Here is an 18536-nt window from a genome sequence, read left to right as displayed (position 1 = left end):
GCCAGAAGTTCTAAGGGGCTCTGATTCTGAAAGTCTGAGGGTGTATGATTCTAAAATGATATGGTTAATGCCTTTTCTGTGCTTTCAGAGCTGATCAGTGTTCATACCTGTAGGTCCTCCTCCCAAATCAGCTGTCGGTCTGAGCTGTCTGCTGAGTCAGCAGCAGGGTGGTTGTGTGAGGACTTTTAGACTCTAGCTCAGCTGATAGAACACATCCCTTACTCATGCCGGCCTCTCCCTGCAGGCTCCCTGTACTCGGCCCTGCCTGCCCGGTCTGCTCGCTTGTCCACAGACCAGGGGTTTACGATCCCTTAGGATAAGTCTGCAGACCACACAGGAAAAATCCAAACTTTAGCAGCAAGAGGAAGAAAACAGCAGCTAGGATACTTCTTTAAGAGTTTTTGCCCTGGTGGGATGAATTGGGAGATTGGGATTGACATATATACACCAATATGTATAAAATTGGTAACTAACAAGAACCTGATATATAAGAAAAATAAAATAAAATAAAATTCAAATATTAAAAAAGTTTTTGCCCTGTTGACAATCCCCTGGGTGTCCCCAGGGGTGGTCTATCAACTAAGCAGTGTTGAGCAGGGCCTCACGGCAGCTTCGAGAAAGACTTCACCATCTATTTGCAGAATGAAAGATTAGAAATGTTCTCCTGAATCACCACTAAGTAGATATAAACAGGTATTCATATTTAAGTGGCTACTCATTTCCTCAATGTATTCTTCATTCAACGAAGTAGACAATTTGAATTGTGTGAACAAATACATTTTTCCCATATGAGACTCAATAAATCTATTTTAATTTTGGACAAAAATTTAACCCAATTTTTCCTGAGTTGCCCGTTGCCAAAAAATATCGCTTACCATAGGGTGTCCTACAGGCTTCTTCAGTATAGGAGCATGCCTTCCTCCATCTGATCTAGTGCAGTGGCTAGCATGGGAGTTTTCAGACTTTTTTTGGAATGGAATATTTTTTTTCAGCCATAGTTTTATGCAGGATTGTAATATATGAAACAGATAAGATGGAGCTTCTCTCTTGAAGTGACCCCTGACCTGTTGGCATCCCCTTTACTTTTCCTACCTGGGTCCCTAAGGCAGCTCTGAAGAGTCACAGGTGTTGAGGAAGCATTGGAAAACTACTGGCCCAGCACCTAATTTGAACTGAAGTGGGCACGTGGCTGAACAAGATCTGGGCTAGAAAGTTTGCATTGTTCTTTCTCTCTGTGTCTCTCTGTCTCTGTCTTGTCCTCCCTGTCTTCCTTTCCTCGTCCCAATAAGGCTGAGGGAATCAAGAGAGTGGTTTAGCGAGACTAGAAAGGCAGGCCAGTGTATCCTTTAAAGCTGAGGCTCCAGGCAGAAGGCGGGAAGATGGAGTACCGAGCTGGGCAAGAGGAAGCTTCCGGCAAATCTCAGGATGCCGCAGGTTTACAGAAACTGGTGAGAAAGACAAAGATGTTAAGAATAGGTGAGGGTGGCAGCTAAAAGACAGCCGAGGACAGGGTGTCACACGCTGAGCTGTCTGCAGCCTGGAGTATTTAGGTGATGCCCAGGCTTCCTCAGAGCAGGGTCAGACACAGCATAAGGGCCTTTGTACCAGCAGGAAATGTGGCTGGTTTCTTTTGCTTTGCGTCTGTCCTGCTCGCCATGCTGTTAGGGGTTTTTGTCCTCTCTCTAAAGAATATATTCGTTATCGGAGCCTCTGAGTTAGTGTTCGGGGCAGTGAAAGTCAGAAACTGGCCAAGCTGACGTATCTATGATTTTATGGTTTGCAAAGTACCTTTCTATACATGACCCCGTTGTTCCTCTGAGGTATGTAGGGAAGGTCTGTATGAGCAATGCTACACAGCACCTGATGTCACAGAACACTGCAGATGCCACCACCATGAGAAAGCAGAGCATTAATGAGCTAGGAAGAGGAATACAGTACAGACAGGCTAATTGCCGTCTTTCCTGTGTGCAACCTTCCACATATGCTTGGCCAATGGGCAGGATGGTAGTGGTTATACATTCCATTCCCAACAGGTCAGAATGGCTTTGGGCTAAGTTTCCTAGATCGTGTCACTCAAGTGTGTCATGTGTACTTGGTTGTCATAGCATGTTGTTCAAGAAGGATGATCTTCTAAGCCAAAGATCACACACTGACTCTCCCTAATCTGTGTTTGGCCCCCAGTTGGGTTTTGTTTGGTCTGCATCAGATTTAAATTTTTGAATTGGTTGCCAACACCAAAAAGTTAGAAGATATAAATATCGGCATTTCTGGTTTTCTTGAAAAACTGGAGGATCTGACTAAATTGGTTTTTACAACTGCCCTCTCTCCATGAGTTATGTGTTCTCCACACTTCCAGAGACCCCACCCAGCCTGCTTGCTTCTTTATGTGCCCCACGTAGCCCCATGCACATTCGAGTTTGAGACCCTTGGCCTAGGTTTTTGTCTTATGTAACTTGCAATGTAGAGCAGGGGTTGGCAGACTATGGCCTGTGAGCCAAATCTGGCCCTCCACATGTTTTTATAAATAAAGTTTTATTGGGACATATTAGACACAGTACTCAGAATATAGCAGTTGCTAGAGAAAACCTAGCTGAACCCTGATCTAGACCATGGTTGGAAGGTTGACTTTTCACTACAAAATGGCCCATCAAGTGTTTTCTAAACAGAAGTTTTCACCCCTCAGAGGAATTCTACCAGGGTTCTAAACTAACTTCATTTTCTTTCTTTCCAGACTTTATTTATAACCTACCAAACTGAGAGGGGAAATTGATGACCAACTGTTCCCTGGGTCTGGGTTATTAGGAGGTCATGCAATGTCAGTTTTAGTGGCTGGGCCATGAGGCATTTGGCTTCCTTTCATTTTCCCCTCATCTGCCATGGCCATGGAAAAAGAACAGGGCTACCTAGAATTACTGGCATACTGCTTTTCCGCAGACTCTAAATAGCGTTGCTGTTGCCATTATTATTTATGAGAATGATAGCTTACACGTGTGTAGTGGAAGGAATTAACTCTTCCATAGTATTCCTGCACTTTTTCTCACATTTACTTCTCAAGACTAACCTGCAAGGCAGGTCAGTTGCTCACTCAGCAGCTCTTCTTGCTCTCATCCTCCTTGCTATGGAGCCCAGCCCTAGGTACTGACTGAAAATGCCAGAATCTTGATTTTCTAGCCTTCTACAGTGGCTGGGATGATCACAAGATCCTATTCTGGCTAATGACAGATAAGGGAAGTCTTCCTGGAGGCATCTAGGGAACATTTTCCTTCCTCATAAGAAAGGGACATGTGCAAGAGAGATTTCCATGTCCCTTCCTTTCTGTTTTTGGGTGTGGCTTTGTGAAGATGTTATGCTTGGAGCTGCTGTAGCCATCTTGGGACATGAGGGGTAGCATCAGTGATATGTGGAGGGTGTTGGGAGCAAGAATGAGAAGATCCTGAGTTCCTGGGACATCCTCGAGCCTGGAATCATTGTCTTCCAGATGGTTCTCATTATGAGAGACAGTAATAAAACTTTCTTGTTAAAGCCACTTTGGGTCAGATTTCTGTTATTATACAGCCCAAAGTATCTTAATTTGAATGATCAACTATTACCTCCAGTTTACATAATTTTTAAAAACCAGCAAAAATGTATGTAGTTATTACTATGTGTTATGTACTGTTTTGAGTTCTAAATCGTGGCTCATTTAATCCTTATAATGACACTAGAAAATAGGTATTATTATCCCAATTTTATAGAAGGAAAAAATGACCCTCAATAAATGCAAATACTGCATGAGGCCACATACCTGGTAAGAGGCAGAGCTGGGAATTAACCCAGTCTGGCTCTGGAGGCCATGGGCTTAATCACTATTCTGTGCTCTCTCTCTAGAGGAAAGGAAATGGTTTGTTCCGTGTCACGTGACAAGTTATCTCACAGCATCTGGTGCAACCCTTAGCTTGGAACAGGCACTGGAACAGATCTTATACGTGTCTATCCTTACTACTCTCCAACTTCATCACCCATGAGCTTGTCACAGCCTGAATCTTAGTGGGTACTCAATCCTAGGACTGGATTTCAAGCCTCTTTGCTGATCACCTGCTGCTCTTTCTTCCCTCCTCTCAGCTGCAGGCATCAAACCATTGCCAGCCCAGATAAGTGCAGGAGGGTACCCTGTGCCTTATATCATAATGAGGGACATTACATGGTGGCCATGGATACTGGATTTGAAGTCAGGCAGAGTTAAGTTCAGTTATGGCTCTGCAACTTCTAGCTGTGTTACCATAGGAAAGTCCCTTCCCCTCTCTGAGCCTCAGTGTCCTTTCTGTAAAATGGAGTAACAATGACCTATCCAATGAGGTTGTTTTGAGTATTAAAATGATAGGGGTATAAAATGTTTAACAGCGGCTTCCCTGGTGGCACAGTTGTTAAGAATCCACATGCCAATGCAGGGGACACGGGTTTGAGCCCTGGTCTGGGAAGATCCCTCATGCTGTGGAGCAACTAAGCCCGTGTGCCACAACTACTGAAGTCCTCACGCCTAGAGCCTGGGCTCCGCAACAAGAGAAGCCACCGCAGTGAGAAGCCAGCGCACAGCAACGAAGAGTAGCCTTGGCTCGATGCAACTAGAGAAAGCCTGTGTGCAGCAACGAAGACCCAGCACAGCCAAAAATAAATAAATTTTTAAAAAAAGTGTGTAACGAAATACCTGGCACCAAGTAATTACCCAGTTAATGGTAGATACTATTATTAGTAAGGTTGCTTTTTTATTCTTATTGTCATTATGTTTGAGGCCGTTTGTGGGCCGACGTGTCTGTATGAGCTGGGCCTGAAATCCTGGGAGTAAGGGAGGGGGCTCACTGTGGTGATGACGTAGAAGTCAGGAGAGCAGGATGCTAGCCCAGTATTGTGATCTCAGGGACTCCCTTTCTCTCTCTGGGTTTATGCTTCCCCACCTGTCAAATGCGTGTATTGACAGGGCCTTTCCCAGCTCAGACAGGGCACACTGTGAGATGCACAAAACACAAGGGCCTGCATTCTCTCCAGGACTCTGCACAGCTCAGGAGCAGTTACCGTCCCTGAGAGTCCTGATTCACTTTTCTTGAAAATCAGCCAAAGTTCCCTATGGGTTTCCAACCCATCAGCCACTAGCATGACCAGTGCCCAGTGCCTGGCACGAGGTACATGGTCAACAATTCTGAGTTGGATGAATGAATGAACTCCATTGAGTGAGTGAGTGGCACCTGTGGCCCCTGAAGGTTGGGCCATTTGGTTTCTTGTAATATAAGAAACCAAATATGGTTTAGAATATGACCATTATTATGGTCATAGAATATGACCATTATTATGGTTTTTGGCAACGGTTAATCACTTACTCATGGTCATGGCCTTGAACTGAACCAAACTGTGAGCCAGCACCAGAATAAACTGCATTCAACTGCTGGCCTCAGAGCCAAAGGGAAAATGACTTTCCATTGACCCATGAGCCAGGTCTGATTTTGCAAAAAAAAATTTTACAAACAATCCAATATTTGGCAAACCCTATCAAACCAGATGCTTCCTTGCATTTTCTTCTAAACCCCTAAACTGGAACAAAATTAGACACCAGAGAATCCTTGTTTATATTATTGCACAATATATTCAAATACTAATAATGTTAGCTAGCAGTGGCAGGGCAATCTGTGCTAAGTGCATTATCTCATTTAGTCCTCAAACAAACCTGTAAAGTAGGTACTATTTTTATTCTTCTTTTACAAGTGAGGAAAGTTCAACAGCTAAGTAACTTTTGCCAAGGTCGTATGGCTATTAGAAGGCATGGTGGACATTTGAACCCAGGTCCACTGGATTCCTCCGCATCATGACAGTACATTTAATGAGCATATGTTATGGGGCAGTCACAGGGCCGAGCATTTTGCACGCATATGCTCCATTAATCCCTACAGTAGTGCTGTCTGCAGTGTACCAGTATTAGCTCCATTTTAGAGATGAGGAAGCAGAACTTTTGAGAGATTATGTAACCTGCCTGTAATCTGTGTGTGGCGGAGACAAGCTATCCCTATACAATGGCAGAGTTCAGAAAACTGGGGGAGAGACTTTACTAAAGTCACACCATGAGTCAGTGGTTGAACTGGGACAGGGTTTCATTGAAGACTTTCCATTCACTGCTGGGAGGTGTTGTTGCAGTAACAGTGGGAGGGGACCTACCATATGGCCGATCCACCGTGTCCCTTGCCCTAATGACAGGAAAGAGAGCTCAGTGGATTAGATCATATGCTTTGGAGTCAAACAGACCTATGTTCAAATCACAGCTCCCAAACTATCTTGCTGGGTGACCTTGGGAAAGACCCTTTCTCTCTCTGAGCTTCTGCTTCCTCTTCTGCAAAATGGAACAATAACCAGGCCTGCCTTCTGGGGTTGCTGGAGGAATAAATGAGAGAAGGCACCTAGAGTATCTGGCACAATGACCACCACACAGGTAACGTGGAGTAGCTGTCGTTATTGTCACTGAAATGATCCACAAGCTGAAAGAGGTTTGAGAACTGCTGTTCCACATGGAGAAGCCCTGAAATCTGCTTCACAATGATGACATTATGGTGGGAAGGAGGCCCAGAAGCTGAAGAGTGTCTGACTCTATAAGAGATACACATGCGGTTGGGACACACACACACACACACATATGCACCTGCATACCTGCACGTCTGGACACACATACCCTTGTGGCATATATGTGCACACACCTGTGTACGTATGCATATGCACACGTCACACACATTATACATGGCATGTATATGCTCATACATGTGCACACATACCCACACACTACATCTATGGCTGTACATGTTCACACATGTTTGCATGTACCCACACACGTGTGCATACACACACATCACACGTACACACAATCCCTCCCCTTCTTTGCCTAGCTAACACCTACTCCTTTAGCTCTCAACCCAAAAGTCACAGCCTTGGGGCAACTGCCCTGACCTCCCAGGTGAGGCCGGGCCTCTCAGGCTGTGCTCTCTGGGTACCATGCATTTTTCCTCTTCAGTTTGCATCTTAATTGTCATTGAACAATTGTGTAATAAGTTGCTTAATTCTGGATTTCCTGCTAGAAGTTAGCTCTGCAGAGGGCAGGGACAAAGTCTGACTGTTCTCCACTGATGGAAGCTCCTAACACAGCCTGGCACATGGTAGGCTTTCGACAGATACATGCCATTGATTGAACAGAACCACCAGAGTCCCTTTTGCATGCAATCTGGGGAATAGCTGATTCATCGTGGGCCACCTTGTATGGATTTTTTGCCTTGGGTCTATGATGGTTTGTAGGCTCACCCAGAGAGATCCAAGCCTCAGAATGCTGTGGAAGCTGGTAAGAACGAAAACTTAACTTTCAAATGCATTCCTAGGAAAACAAGTGTGAGTGGTGGATGGACTGTTAAGAAATCTGAAAGGCAGTTGGCTCCTTGTTGCTTCTCTCTCCATTTTCCTCTGGGAGGTGAGGGGACTCCAGCAGTTGCCACAAGTAATAACGTTGATCAATCACTGCCGGGGCTGGGACAGAGCTGTTTTCTTTTTCTCAGGCCCGATGATAGCAGTAAGCAGGCCCCTTTATACATAAAGAGGGCAGAGGACGATGGACTGATGGAAATGAGAAATGCAGTGCTGGGAGGTTAGAGTAATTTATTTTCCTTTCTTTTTTGATTAAAGCAATAGTTCTGGGCACCTTCTAAGTGCCAGGCACTGTGCTAGCTGCTGGAGATACAGGAGAAAATGAGATGTATGTGGCTTTTGACTTCTGGGTACTCACGTCTGCTGGAGAGATGGACAAGGAAACAGGCAATCAAAATGCAATGTGATCGGTGCTCCACTGGAGAAGTCAGGAAAGGGGCTCCAGGGAGGATGGGGATGGCTTCTGAGAGGAAGATCTCTGAGCTGAGACCTAGAGAATCAGTACAGTTGGCTAGGCTAGGAGAAGGGGAAAGAGTGGTGTGAGTGGAGAGAAGTGTTTGTGGGCAGGCCCTAAAGGGAGAGAGGGCACAGTACGCCAAGAGACAGGGCAGGAATTCAGTGTGGCAGTAGCCAGTGGGTCCTGGCGGGGGGGCCTGGGGGCAGGGTCCCATGGAATGCATAGTTTGTCCATGTGGATTCTGAAGTCCCTGCCCCAGGGTGGTGGCAGATGGATCCTAGGACTGAGGTACTCGTAGGTTGGGAGAGGACTGCTCTGGGGAGAAGTGGAGTCCATCAAAGGAGGCTGGAGCATCTGGGAGCAGTGAGCTCCGGCAGACCTGAGGATGCGGGATGTGGAAGAAGGAGCTTTGCCATTCACTGGTTACATGACCCTCCGTCCTCTGGGCCTGTTTTTCACCTGTCAAGTGGACAGGGAGACCTAGGTGACCTTCAGGTACCTTCCAGAAGCTGCTACCTAAGCTTTCGTCAGGCTGGATGAGCTGTGTGCTGCCCCCCCTCCCGTAGCCACTCTCTGCCTCACCTCCCATCCCCACAGCTCTTTCTGTCCTTCAGTGTCCACCCTGGCCACCTGGACCTCATTTCCTCTATCACTGCTCAGACGCTGTGTCATACCAGCAACTCATGTCACATCTCTGGGCCTCAGTTTCCACACTGATGGGGAAGTGATGGGGGTGATAATACCACCTATTTTTCCTCCTCATCTTGTGCCCTTCAGGCACAGGCCACCTGGCCTTCTCTCTCCAGCTCACAGAGCTATTTCTTGCCTAGAATTCTTTGCCTCTTCCTCCCCTCCTTCCCCTCCTCACTTTTCATGCTAAGTCTTCCTCCTCTTTCAAATCCAAGCTTAAGCTTGATACCTTCAGAGCAGCCTTCCTCAAGGGGTTCCATCGCTTGCTGTATTCCATATCAACACTCTGTATACTTCCTTCTTAACACTCGTCATAGTGGTACTTCACTCAGTTGTGTGTGATTACTGAATACCCCACTCCCCTTCTAAGATATAAGGAGGGGCAGGGGATATATCTGACACCTGTCCTGGGTGTATATTAGGCCCTGGGTGATGAGTTGTTGAGTGGATAAATGAATATCTTAATGGATTTAATACACTTCATACATATGTAAGTTATTAATTATACTCAAGCCAGGAGTACAAACTTATTTAAACTCAGTTTTTCAGAAATCACCAAGTGTAGTGACATGTTCTACCCACTAGAGGGCGATGTGAAACCATAAAGCTGGGGTATGGGAGGGGGGCGCCTCAGGGACCCCGGCCCCTTTATAAGTTGGTATAACATTCAGTCACTTTGTGTTCTATCCATACCCTGGACTCATTAAATAAAATTCAAAATATATATCGACCATTATGAGTCGGGAGGCTTGCCAGATCCTGTTTGGTCCAATCCTGGACACTAAGGCCTGAGGGACATTGAGGTCCCCCTGCCTTCACTGGTCCTATGGCACAGACTTGTTCCTGGCTGTGGGAAAACCCCTCTCTTTTGCAATATTCCTATTTTCTATTATGTAGGAGAGACCATTGTAACTCCTGTCTGTCCAACCATCCAATAAATATTTACTGACTTTCCACTATGTGCTGGGCACTGTGTTAGGTGCTAGAAATTCTGGTGTACAAAACAGGTCCCTGTCTCATGGAATCAATCCACTGTCAAGTTGGGAAGAGCAACACTGAGAAATCATATATTGTTACAAACTGTGATTAGTGTGAAGGAGAAAGTCGGAGCCTGTTAGGGACACCTGATTGTTTCTTGAGCTCATTCTTGGAGGAAGGGCCATTTAGCAGAAACCCAGAGGTTGAGCGGCCACTGGCAGAGGGATCAGAAGACCAGGCTTTTGCCCACAGGCCCATCCAGGCTGCCAGGTGCTGTTGGGCAAGTCCTTTCCCCTCTCTGTCTTCTGTTCTCCCACCTGTATAATTACAGAAACGTTTCAAGCCTAAGCTTTTTTTTTTTTTTTTTTTTTTGTGGTACATGGGCCTCTCACTGTTGTGGCCTCTCCCCTTGCGGAGCACAGGCTCGGGACACGCAGACCCAGCGGCCATGGCTCACGGGCCCAGCCACTCCGCGGCATGTGGGATCCTCCCGGACCGGGGCACGAACCCGTATCCCCTGCATCGGCAGGCAGACTCCCAACCACTGCGCCACCAGGGAAGCCCAAGCCTAAGCTTTTGATTAGGAGGGGCTTGTACCTTAGATATTTGGGGTGCTCATGTGCACGGTTCTCAGTCCAGGAGCCTGGGGTCCAACTCTTGGGTGAAAAGGGGTGCCTGCATGGTGGCCTCCCATTGAGCAGTGGGCCAGGGGCTGAACAGCCAATCTCTACAAGCTCTGGGGAAGCTTTGTTCAGGCATAGAAAGACTGCTGCCTTAAGACCTAGCACAGGGTCTCCCACTGTGGCTCAGACTGCCTGCTTCCAATCACCCGAGGAGCTGGCTACATATACAGATTCTTGGGCCTCACCCCCACAGACGGTGATAAGGCAGGTGTGGAGGAAGGCCCCAGAATATGCATGTTAAGGAACTCTCCAGGTGATTCTGGCTGGGAATCATTACCCTGGATCTTTCTGTAGAAAGGGTTTATGACACTCAATCTTCCAATTGGCTTTGATTTATGTTCTATTATGGGTATTCCAGAAAAGTTATGGCTAAACTGAATTTTTGTTGTTCAGATTATATCCTCAATAGGCATCTCACTTTAACGAGTCAACCATTTGTGACATGAATTTTCACTCCAATGGAGTCTTTCATGTGTGTTAATTTCTGTGAAGATCACACCTATGTATGCTTCACAGACTAATTAAAAACACCAAGCTTTGTAGAAGATTTGCAGTCTTAATTTCCAAAAGGTGGGGAGGTGGGGAAGATTTATAGCAGGAGGCAAAAATAATTAAATTTCAAAGCCTAGAGTTAAGCTCCTCCAGGTTAAAGCACTTATTTATTGTCAAATTTTGACCTCTGGGTACTCACGTCTGCTGGTGAGATGCACAAGGAAACAGGTAATCAGGGGGACAGGTGGGCCCTGGCGCAGGGTCCTCTGAATACAGCTAAGGACCCGATGCCCTTGAATTTGCTATTGCTGAGGAGGCTACAGTCCCATGGCTCCTGCCTAGAGCAACCATCTGTGGGATTAGGGAATGCTCTGATCCTCTCGCTCTGGGCTGAAGAAGGGCCCATGCAGAGAAGTCTTGCATCATGCAAATGTCTTGGCTCTTGATAAGGAATCTTTTAATCAGAATCTTTATCTCTTTGACTTGTTGCTTCAGTTCCTGGCTTGTCCATCAAATTTCTGGAATTTGTGGGGCCGTTGCAGCAGGTGGCTAGGCTGGCCCTGAGCAGAGTTGAGGGCAGTGCTTCTCAGAGATGGGGCCACTCTCATGTGGCTGCCTCATCTGAGAGCTTGTGAGCATAGAGGATTAATAATGGAGATGGTGACCCAGTCAGTTTTGCCTGTCCCACGATGGCCAGAGATCTCTAAGGAAGAGATAGGGAGGTGATGAGGGCCAAGATAATGTAAATGAGCACAAAGGGAGCAGGTCTATTTAGGCTGGTGGCTACTCTAGGTCACACTGAATCAGCAGCCCAGGCTGTTGGATCAGAGACAACAATCAATTGGATTTAGGGCCCAAAGACCTCCTATAATTTGCATTTATGCAGAGGGAGGAGATGGCATCCGGAAGGCCTGGGAAGACGAAATGCAAACAGCATGAATGGGAGTAGATTAATGGAAGCCAGGACCCATGGAAGGGAAGAAGGGAAAAGAGGTTGTTTCAAATGCTAGAGAGAGGCACTGCTTTTAATCATAATTCTTCACATGGGTTTGTTGACCTCTCCACTTCATGCATACTTCCTGTGTACATGAATATTGTCCACTATCTCTCCTTGGCTCCCCACTAGTGCTGTAAGACAGGCTGGTCATTTCCATATTACTAACGAGGACACTGAGACCTGGAGACAGCTACTTAGTGGCCTGGCCAGAAGAAAGCCTGGGTCTTTGCACTCTTTGCCGAATGCCATTCTGTTAGTAGTTTCCCAAGTTTAGCCTTGATCAAATGATACAATGCAGGGAGCAATTTTGTAATAAGGATGAAGCTGACCCACTCTCTCAGATGCTCTCTCCTTGAGTTCCCACCATGGAACTCTGTTTAGAAGCCACCAGGTTCGCTGGTGCTCAGTGGCATAGGTCACCCAGAGCCACTGGCGCGCCTTGGTGGGGGAGGGGCACTGGCGTCCCGTTACACAATGAAGGCCACGTACTTTAATCTGGTGATGCCCAAAGGAAGGATCAGAAAGGGAAAGATAGGAAGAGGGATGGCTCAGAAGTAAACTGACAGTTACAAAAGAGATAAGACACGTGCTGCAGTGTCTTATCGGGAATTCACATTCAGTTGGTCATGGGATGAGCAGCAGAGTCTGTGGAGGGGAGTAGGTGGTCAGCTTAGGGCCTGAAGGAGGAGTGACCATGGTGCCTAGTTCAAGAAACTTGCCACGGGGAAGAGAGCATAGGCCCTGGAGTCAGACAGACTCAAGTTCAATCCCTGCTCTGCCACTTTCTAGTTGTGTCCTCGGACCACACACATAATCTCTCTGACCCTAAATTTCTTCATTTGTAAAGTGGGAATAATAATGGATGTGGAGATTAGATGAAATCATGCTTAAGAAGCACTTATCACAATAGTAACCACTAAATAAATGTCAGTTGTGGTCATAATAGTTGTAATGAATAATGTGAATGGAGTGAATTATGTTGAATAATGTAGATTATATTGAATAATGTAAACATGCTTCTATCTCCTCCAGTTGATAGATTCTTCCCTTGATGTCAACCCTTCTGGGCTACCTTCTTAAGTCTCTTCTGCCTTTCTCACCTGAATTATTTTTAACTTTTTTTTTTCAGATTACATTCACTGAAGAAAAAATTAACCTCATTCTGTGGATGAAGAAACTGAGTCTTGGAGACATAAGGTAACACTGTTAAGTAAGGTGACCAAACTGATACATGTAGCAGTGAGCACTACCAATACCCTCAGCCATTGCCTCTTAGCAGGGAAGATGGACTTTCCTATGAATGACAGAGAAGCACAATCAGTGCCTCGACAGGGATGTGCAGAGGGAACTAGCCTAATGCAGGGCATCAGGAAGGGCTTCCCTGGGAGTTAGCAGTGCTGCAAGGGATCAAGGTTTTTCACTGGCAGAATGCCAGAGCTGGAGGCCAGCGATTCCCAGAGGTAGTATGAGGAATGCTTTCAGGGATCTGGAATGTGAGAATTTAAAAAATTGTAATAATTATGTATTCACTGTAAATTATTGATGCGAGGCTCTGTTTTTACACTTATGAAGTGATAGCGGATTTCCTTTTGAAATACATAAATATGTGTAAGGAACAATACTAGGTAAACATTAGATGTGGTGCACATATATGGCAAAAATCATGATCCCAATAGTCTAATGTCTGAAGTTTGGGAAACTAATTTTGTACCACATTGTTGTTTTTAGAAGAGAAAAACTGAGACTCGGAGATACTAAACGACTTGCTTAATGTCACAGAGTGAGTTGGTGACTGAGCTTAGTCATATGAAAATGTGTTTCGTTTCTCCCAAATCCTAAAATAATAGGAAAAGTGATAGATCAAGTTTGAGATTCAGGAGACATTTTTTTGTGTGTGTGTGGTTTTATTTTATTTTATTTATTTTTACATCTTTATTAGAGTATAATTGCTTTACAATGGTGTGTTAGTTTCTGCTGTAAAACAAAGTGAATCAGCTATACATATACATATATCCCCATATCCCCTTCCTCTTGCGTCTCCCTCCTACCCTCCCTATCCCACCCCTCCAGGCGGTCACAAAGCACCGAGCTGATCTCCCTGTACTATGCGGCTGCTTCACACTAGCTATCTACCTTACGTTTGGTAGTGTATATATGTCCATGCCTCTCTCTCGCTTTGTCACCAGGAGACATTTGACAAATGATTCTCAGTTCTCCAGGCAGCCGATTCTCTGATTAGAGTCTTGCGGATGCTTTCCTATTGTTGTTGTTGTTGTTTTTCAAATTAAATTCTTTTCCCAGTCCTTGTCTCCTGGATCCTCCGCAGTGATGGGTGGGCCTTGGCTTTCGAAGGAGGATTTGTGATCGAATCAATTTGCTTTTCTGGCCCCTGAATCATTAGGTTAAGTTCTGACTCTCAGCTGACCTTACCTGGAGATGGGGAGGGACAGACCCAGGATTTCAAGTCTGGATGGGGCTGCAGCCAAGCTAGACCTCTACCTTGGGGTGTGGCCTTGAGTTTAACCTCTTCCTCCCTGGGCTGCCTACCTCATGGGGCTGTTGGGAAGAGAACATGAGACCAAGTATTTGGAGGTGAAATGCCTGCCACTGAAGGGGCTGTCATGACCATTCGTGCACTCCCTGTCAGCAGAAGCAATGAGGCACGTGAACAGGGACCATCAACCATCCTGGCCAGCTGATTCCAGAGCACGGGCTGACCGAGGGCTGACCCTGCTCTGATGTGCTTGCATTTACTCAAGAGTCAGACTGCCTTCTGAGAGGGAAAACCTGCCGCTCATAAAATAATGTCACAAACAAGATCTCATGTTGATTTTTACAGTCACCCTCAGGGTAATCATTATCATGACTGTTTTGGTAAGGAGGACACTAAAGCCGGGACCTGTGAAACAGATCTGTCCCAGGGTGACCAGGCTGGTGAGTGGTGACCTTGGGACCCGCCCACGGAATTTCTGGCTCCCAGACAGGGGCTCTTTCCTCAGTACCTTCACTGCCACCACACATTCTGCACTGAGCCGGGAGGGTGGCAAAGGCAGGACCTGACCTTCAGCGGACTTGCCCATTTGTTTCTGCAGTTGTCATGAAGTGTCACACGGTCCTCATTTTATGGATGGGAAACAGGCCTAGAGGGAGGAGAGAATGAGAAGAACTACCATTAATCTCTAATTGATTTCTAACCAAATTAGGAAAATCAGCTTTTCACATAAGTGGAGATGATTGTGACAGTTGTAGGCTGTATTCTTCATTAGGAGCTAGATTTCTAGAAGAATTTGGGCAGTTTGAATTCTTTGCCTCTAATATAGACCTTTCCAGCTTTTATCTGCTCATCCGATTATTGTCATTATTATATATATCTCTAGTAGTGAAGCTTCTCCAGAGACATAGAAGCAGTAGGATGTGTGTGTGTAATATATATATAATGGGTATATATATATGTATAGAGAGAATGTGTATATGTATAGATTGATTGATTGATTGATTGGTTGACTGATTTTAAGGAATTAGCTCATGTGATTGTGGAGGTTGCCAAGTCCGAAATCTGCAGGACAGTTCAGTAGGATGAAGACCCAGGGAAGAGTTGCAGCTTGAATCCCAAGGCTGTCTGGAGGTAGAATTCTCTCTTCCCTGGGGGAGGACAGTCTTTTTCTATTAAGTTCTTCATGTGATTAGATGAGGCCCACCACGTTATGGGGCGTAATTTGCTTTATTCAAAGTCAACTGATTAAAATGTTAATTTAATCTAAAAATTAACTTCACGGCAGTATCCAGCTGTGTCTGGCCAAATATCTGGGCATTGTGGCTTAGCCAAGTTGACACATAAAATTAACCGTCACAGTATATAAACATATAATATGTGGGATAACATAAGCTAATATTTACTAACCATTTATTATGAGCCAGGCAACATTATCTCATTGACTAATTCCTCCTAATGATTATAGTACAGTACCTTACACATAGATAGAAATAAATGGTGGTTTTAAAAATCAGAAGGCAATTCAGAGTAGAGGTTAAGAAGGAGGGTTTTGGCACCGGGCAGACCTGAGTTCAAGTTCTAATTCTGCCAGCATCTAACTTGGGCCAATTCCTTAATCTTTCCAAGTCTCTTTTTCCTCATCTGTAAAAGAGAATTAAAAATAGTACTTACTTGGGACCTCCCTGGTGGTGCAGTGGTTACGAATCTGCCTGCCAATGCAGGCGACACGTTCGAGCCCTGGTCCAGGAAGATCCCACATGCCGTGGAGCAACTAAGCCCGAGCACCACAACTTCTGAGCCCGTGTGCCACAACTACTGAAGCCCGTGTGCCTAGAGTCCATGCTCCGCAACAAGAGAAGCCACTGCAATGAGAAGCCTGCGCACCGTAACGAAGAGTAGCCCCCGCTCGCCACAACTAGAGAAAAGCCTGCCCGCAGCCAAAAATAAATAAATAAATAAATTTATTTTTAAAAAAAATAGTACTTACTTCATCAACGTAGCAGGGACTTGATAAACAGTTATCGACAAAATGAAGGTTGAAATAACCTCCAGGGTTATTATGAGAATTAAAGGAGATAATTTATCTAAAGCTCCTCACGTAGTACCTGGCACATGGTGAGAACACATGTGATTATTTTTCCTCTTGACTTCTGCATACACAGAGTCATGGCTGGCAGCTGTTGGGATCCACCTAACAGGACTTGTAAGTTGTGGGTCCAGGAAGGTCTTGCCGCTAAAGACCAGGCCAGAACAGAACAGAAATCTCCCTCGTCTGACTCAGAGGCTGGTTTCTCTTACTTGGCATAGTCCTTGGGGCGGTCAGTTCTCTGCTGCTCCCAGAAGTCCTTTCTCGGAGCTCTGGCTGTGACTGGGTTTGGCAGGGAGTGTTCTCCAGGTGATGTGGTCTGGAGCCGGATGAGCTTCCCACATCTCTGCCAGCACACCCTGCTCCTTGTTTGCAGCCCGGCCATCAGCCCTGTCACACAAAGCTCAATTTACTGCCTCTCAATGGAAAATAGCTGCCTTCTCCTCCTAACGGCCATGACCTCCCTGCAGACACTCACTCTATCGATTAGGCTAATCGTTCTCATTTATTCTAAGGCAAATTGCACTATTTGCACTTGGAGTATAAGGACATCAGGAATACCACAAACCAGCATTGTGTTAACTAATGCATTCATCATTCAATAAAATACCGTAGTGCACTAAAGACTGGAATCCCAGCTCTGCTATTTACCAGCTGTGTGATCTTAGTAAAATTTCTTAATCTCTCTTAGGTCTCAGTTTCTTCATCTGTAAAATGAGGACAAGGTGAATGCCTACTCAGAAAGGTCATTAGGACATTTAAATGAGTATGTAAGACATGTAAATACATGCCTGATACATAGTAAGTGCTCAACAAATAGTAGCTATTACTATTATTATTATTACTACTGCTACTTCTAACTCTACTTGGTGCCAACAACTCTACTGGGTGTCGTGGGAACAGCAGTGAACACAACACATTCTGTCCCTACCTTTGTGAAGTTTATGTACTTGTGAGTAGGGGAGAAAAAGAATAAACAGGTCAAACAAACAACCCCCCCCCCACCAGATGTAATTACAAATTGTGATAAGTGTCCTAAAGAAAACCAACAGGATGCTTTGACAGACACAGAGTGGGCTGGGGGAAACAACTTAGAGAGGCAGGTAGTGGAAGGTGTCCCTGAGCTGCTACTAGTTAGGCTGAACTCGAAGGATGAGAAGGAGAGGGAAGAAAGGAACAGTAGGAATAAGGAAGAGCACGTATGAAAGCCTCGAGGCAGAAAGAATTTGGCGTGTTTATGAGAAAGGGAAAGGTCAGCGTGGCCAGAGGAAAAGAAGAGAAAAGAGCGGCAGCAAATGCTGACAGAGCACTCGCTCTATGACAGACGCTCTGGGGCACTTCACGTATGTCTAGCCCCCGTGCCCACCTGAGGAGGAGGAGGTGCTGTCACAGCCCGGATCAGGACCTGCTCGTGACAATCCACACATTCTCCTTGGCTTTTGGTGCCTGCAGCATTAAGCACAAACTCTTAGTTTGGCATTTCAGATGCTTCAAAACATATATACAATGGAATATTACTCAGCCATAAAAAGAAACGAAATTGAGCTATTTGTAATGAGGTGGATGGACCTAGAGTCTGTCATACAGAGTGAAGTAAGTCAGAAAGAGAAAAACAAATACTGTATGCTAACACATATATATGGAATTTAAGGGAAAAAAAATGTCATGAAGAACCTAGGGGTAAGACAGGAATAAAGACACAGACCTACTGGAGAATGGACTTGAGGATATGGGGAGGGGGAAGGGTAAGCTGTGACAAAGAAAGAGAGAGGCATGGACATATATACACTACTAAATGTAAGGTAGATAGCTAGTGGGAAGCAGCCGCATAGAACAGGGAGATCAGCTCGGTGCTCTGTGACCGCCTGGAGGGGTGGGATAGGGAGGGTTGGAGGGAGGGAGACGCAAGAGGGAAGAGATACGGGAACATGTATATGTATAACTGATTCACTTTGTTATAAAGCAGAAACTAACACACCATTGTAAAGCAATTATACTCCAATAAAGATGTAAAACAAAAAAAACAAAAAAAAAAAAAACAAAACAAAAAAACATAGCCCCAACATAACTTTCCAGTTTTATTTCCTTTTTTCATTTTGCTGTTCACCTTGCCCTTTCTACTTACATAAGTAAACACACTTCCCTTGTGAAAATTTAAAATGATACAGGTAAATTTCAAGTTCCTTTTACCGCTGTCTCCCCTTCCCTATCTTTAGCTCAGGTGGCCTCCCCAG

The 18536-nt window shown here is 45.3% G+C and overlaps 1 protein-coding gene across 6 annotated transcripts in view; it reads left to right on the top strand.

Annotated features, from left to right (window-relative positions):
• The window catches only part of SH3TC2 (SH3 domain and tetratricopeptide repeats 2), a 163223-nt gene that overhangs the window by 109375 nt on the left and 35312 nt on the right, over positions 1–18536 (top strand). For all 6 annotated transcript variants that reach the window (XM_079916519.1, XM_079916507.1, XM_079916513.1 and 3 more), the window contains one exon: positions 12852–12919. In XM_079916519.1, the coding sequence (XP_079772645.1) occupies positions 12852–12919 (68 nt within the window). The remainder of the gene's footprint in view (positions 1–12851; positions 12920–18536) is intronic.

Source organism: Stenella coeruleoalba, assembly GCF_951394435.1.
Source record: "Stenella coeruleoalba genome assembly, chromosome: 3".
In the NCBI taxonomy this organism is placed as follows: domain Eukaryota; kingdom Metazoa; phylum Chordata; class Mammalia; order Artiodactyla; family Delphinidae; genus Stenella; species Stenella coeruleoalba.
The sequence above is the reverse complement of the archived record's forward strand: the minus strand, read 5'-3'. Positions and strand labels throughout refer to the sequence as shown.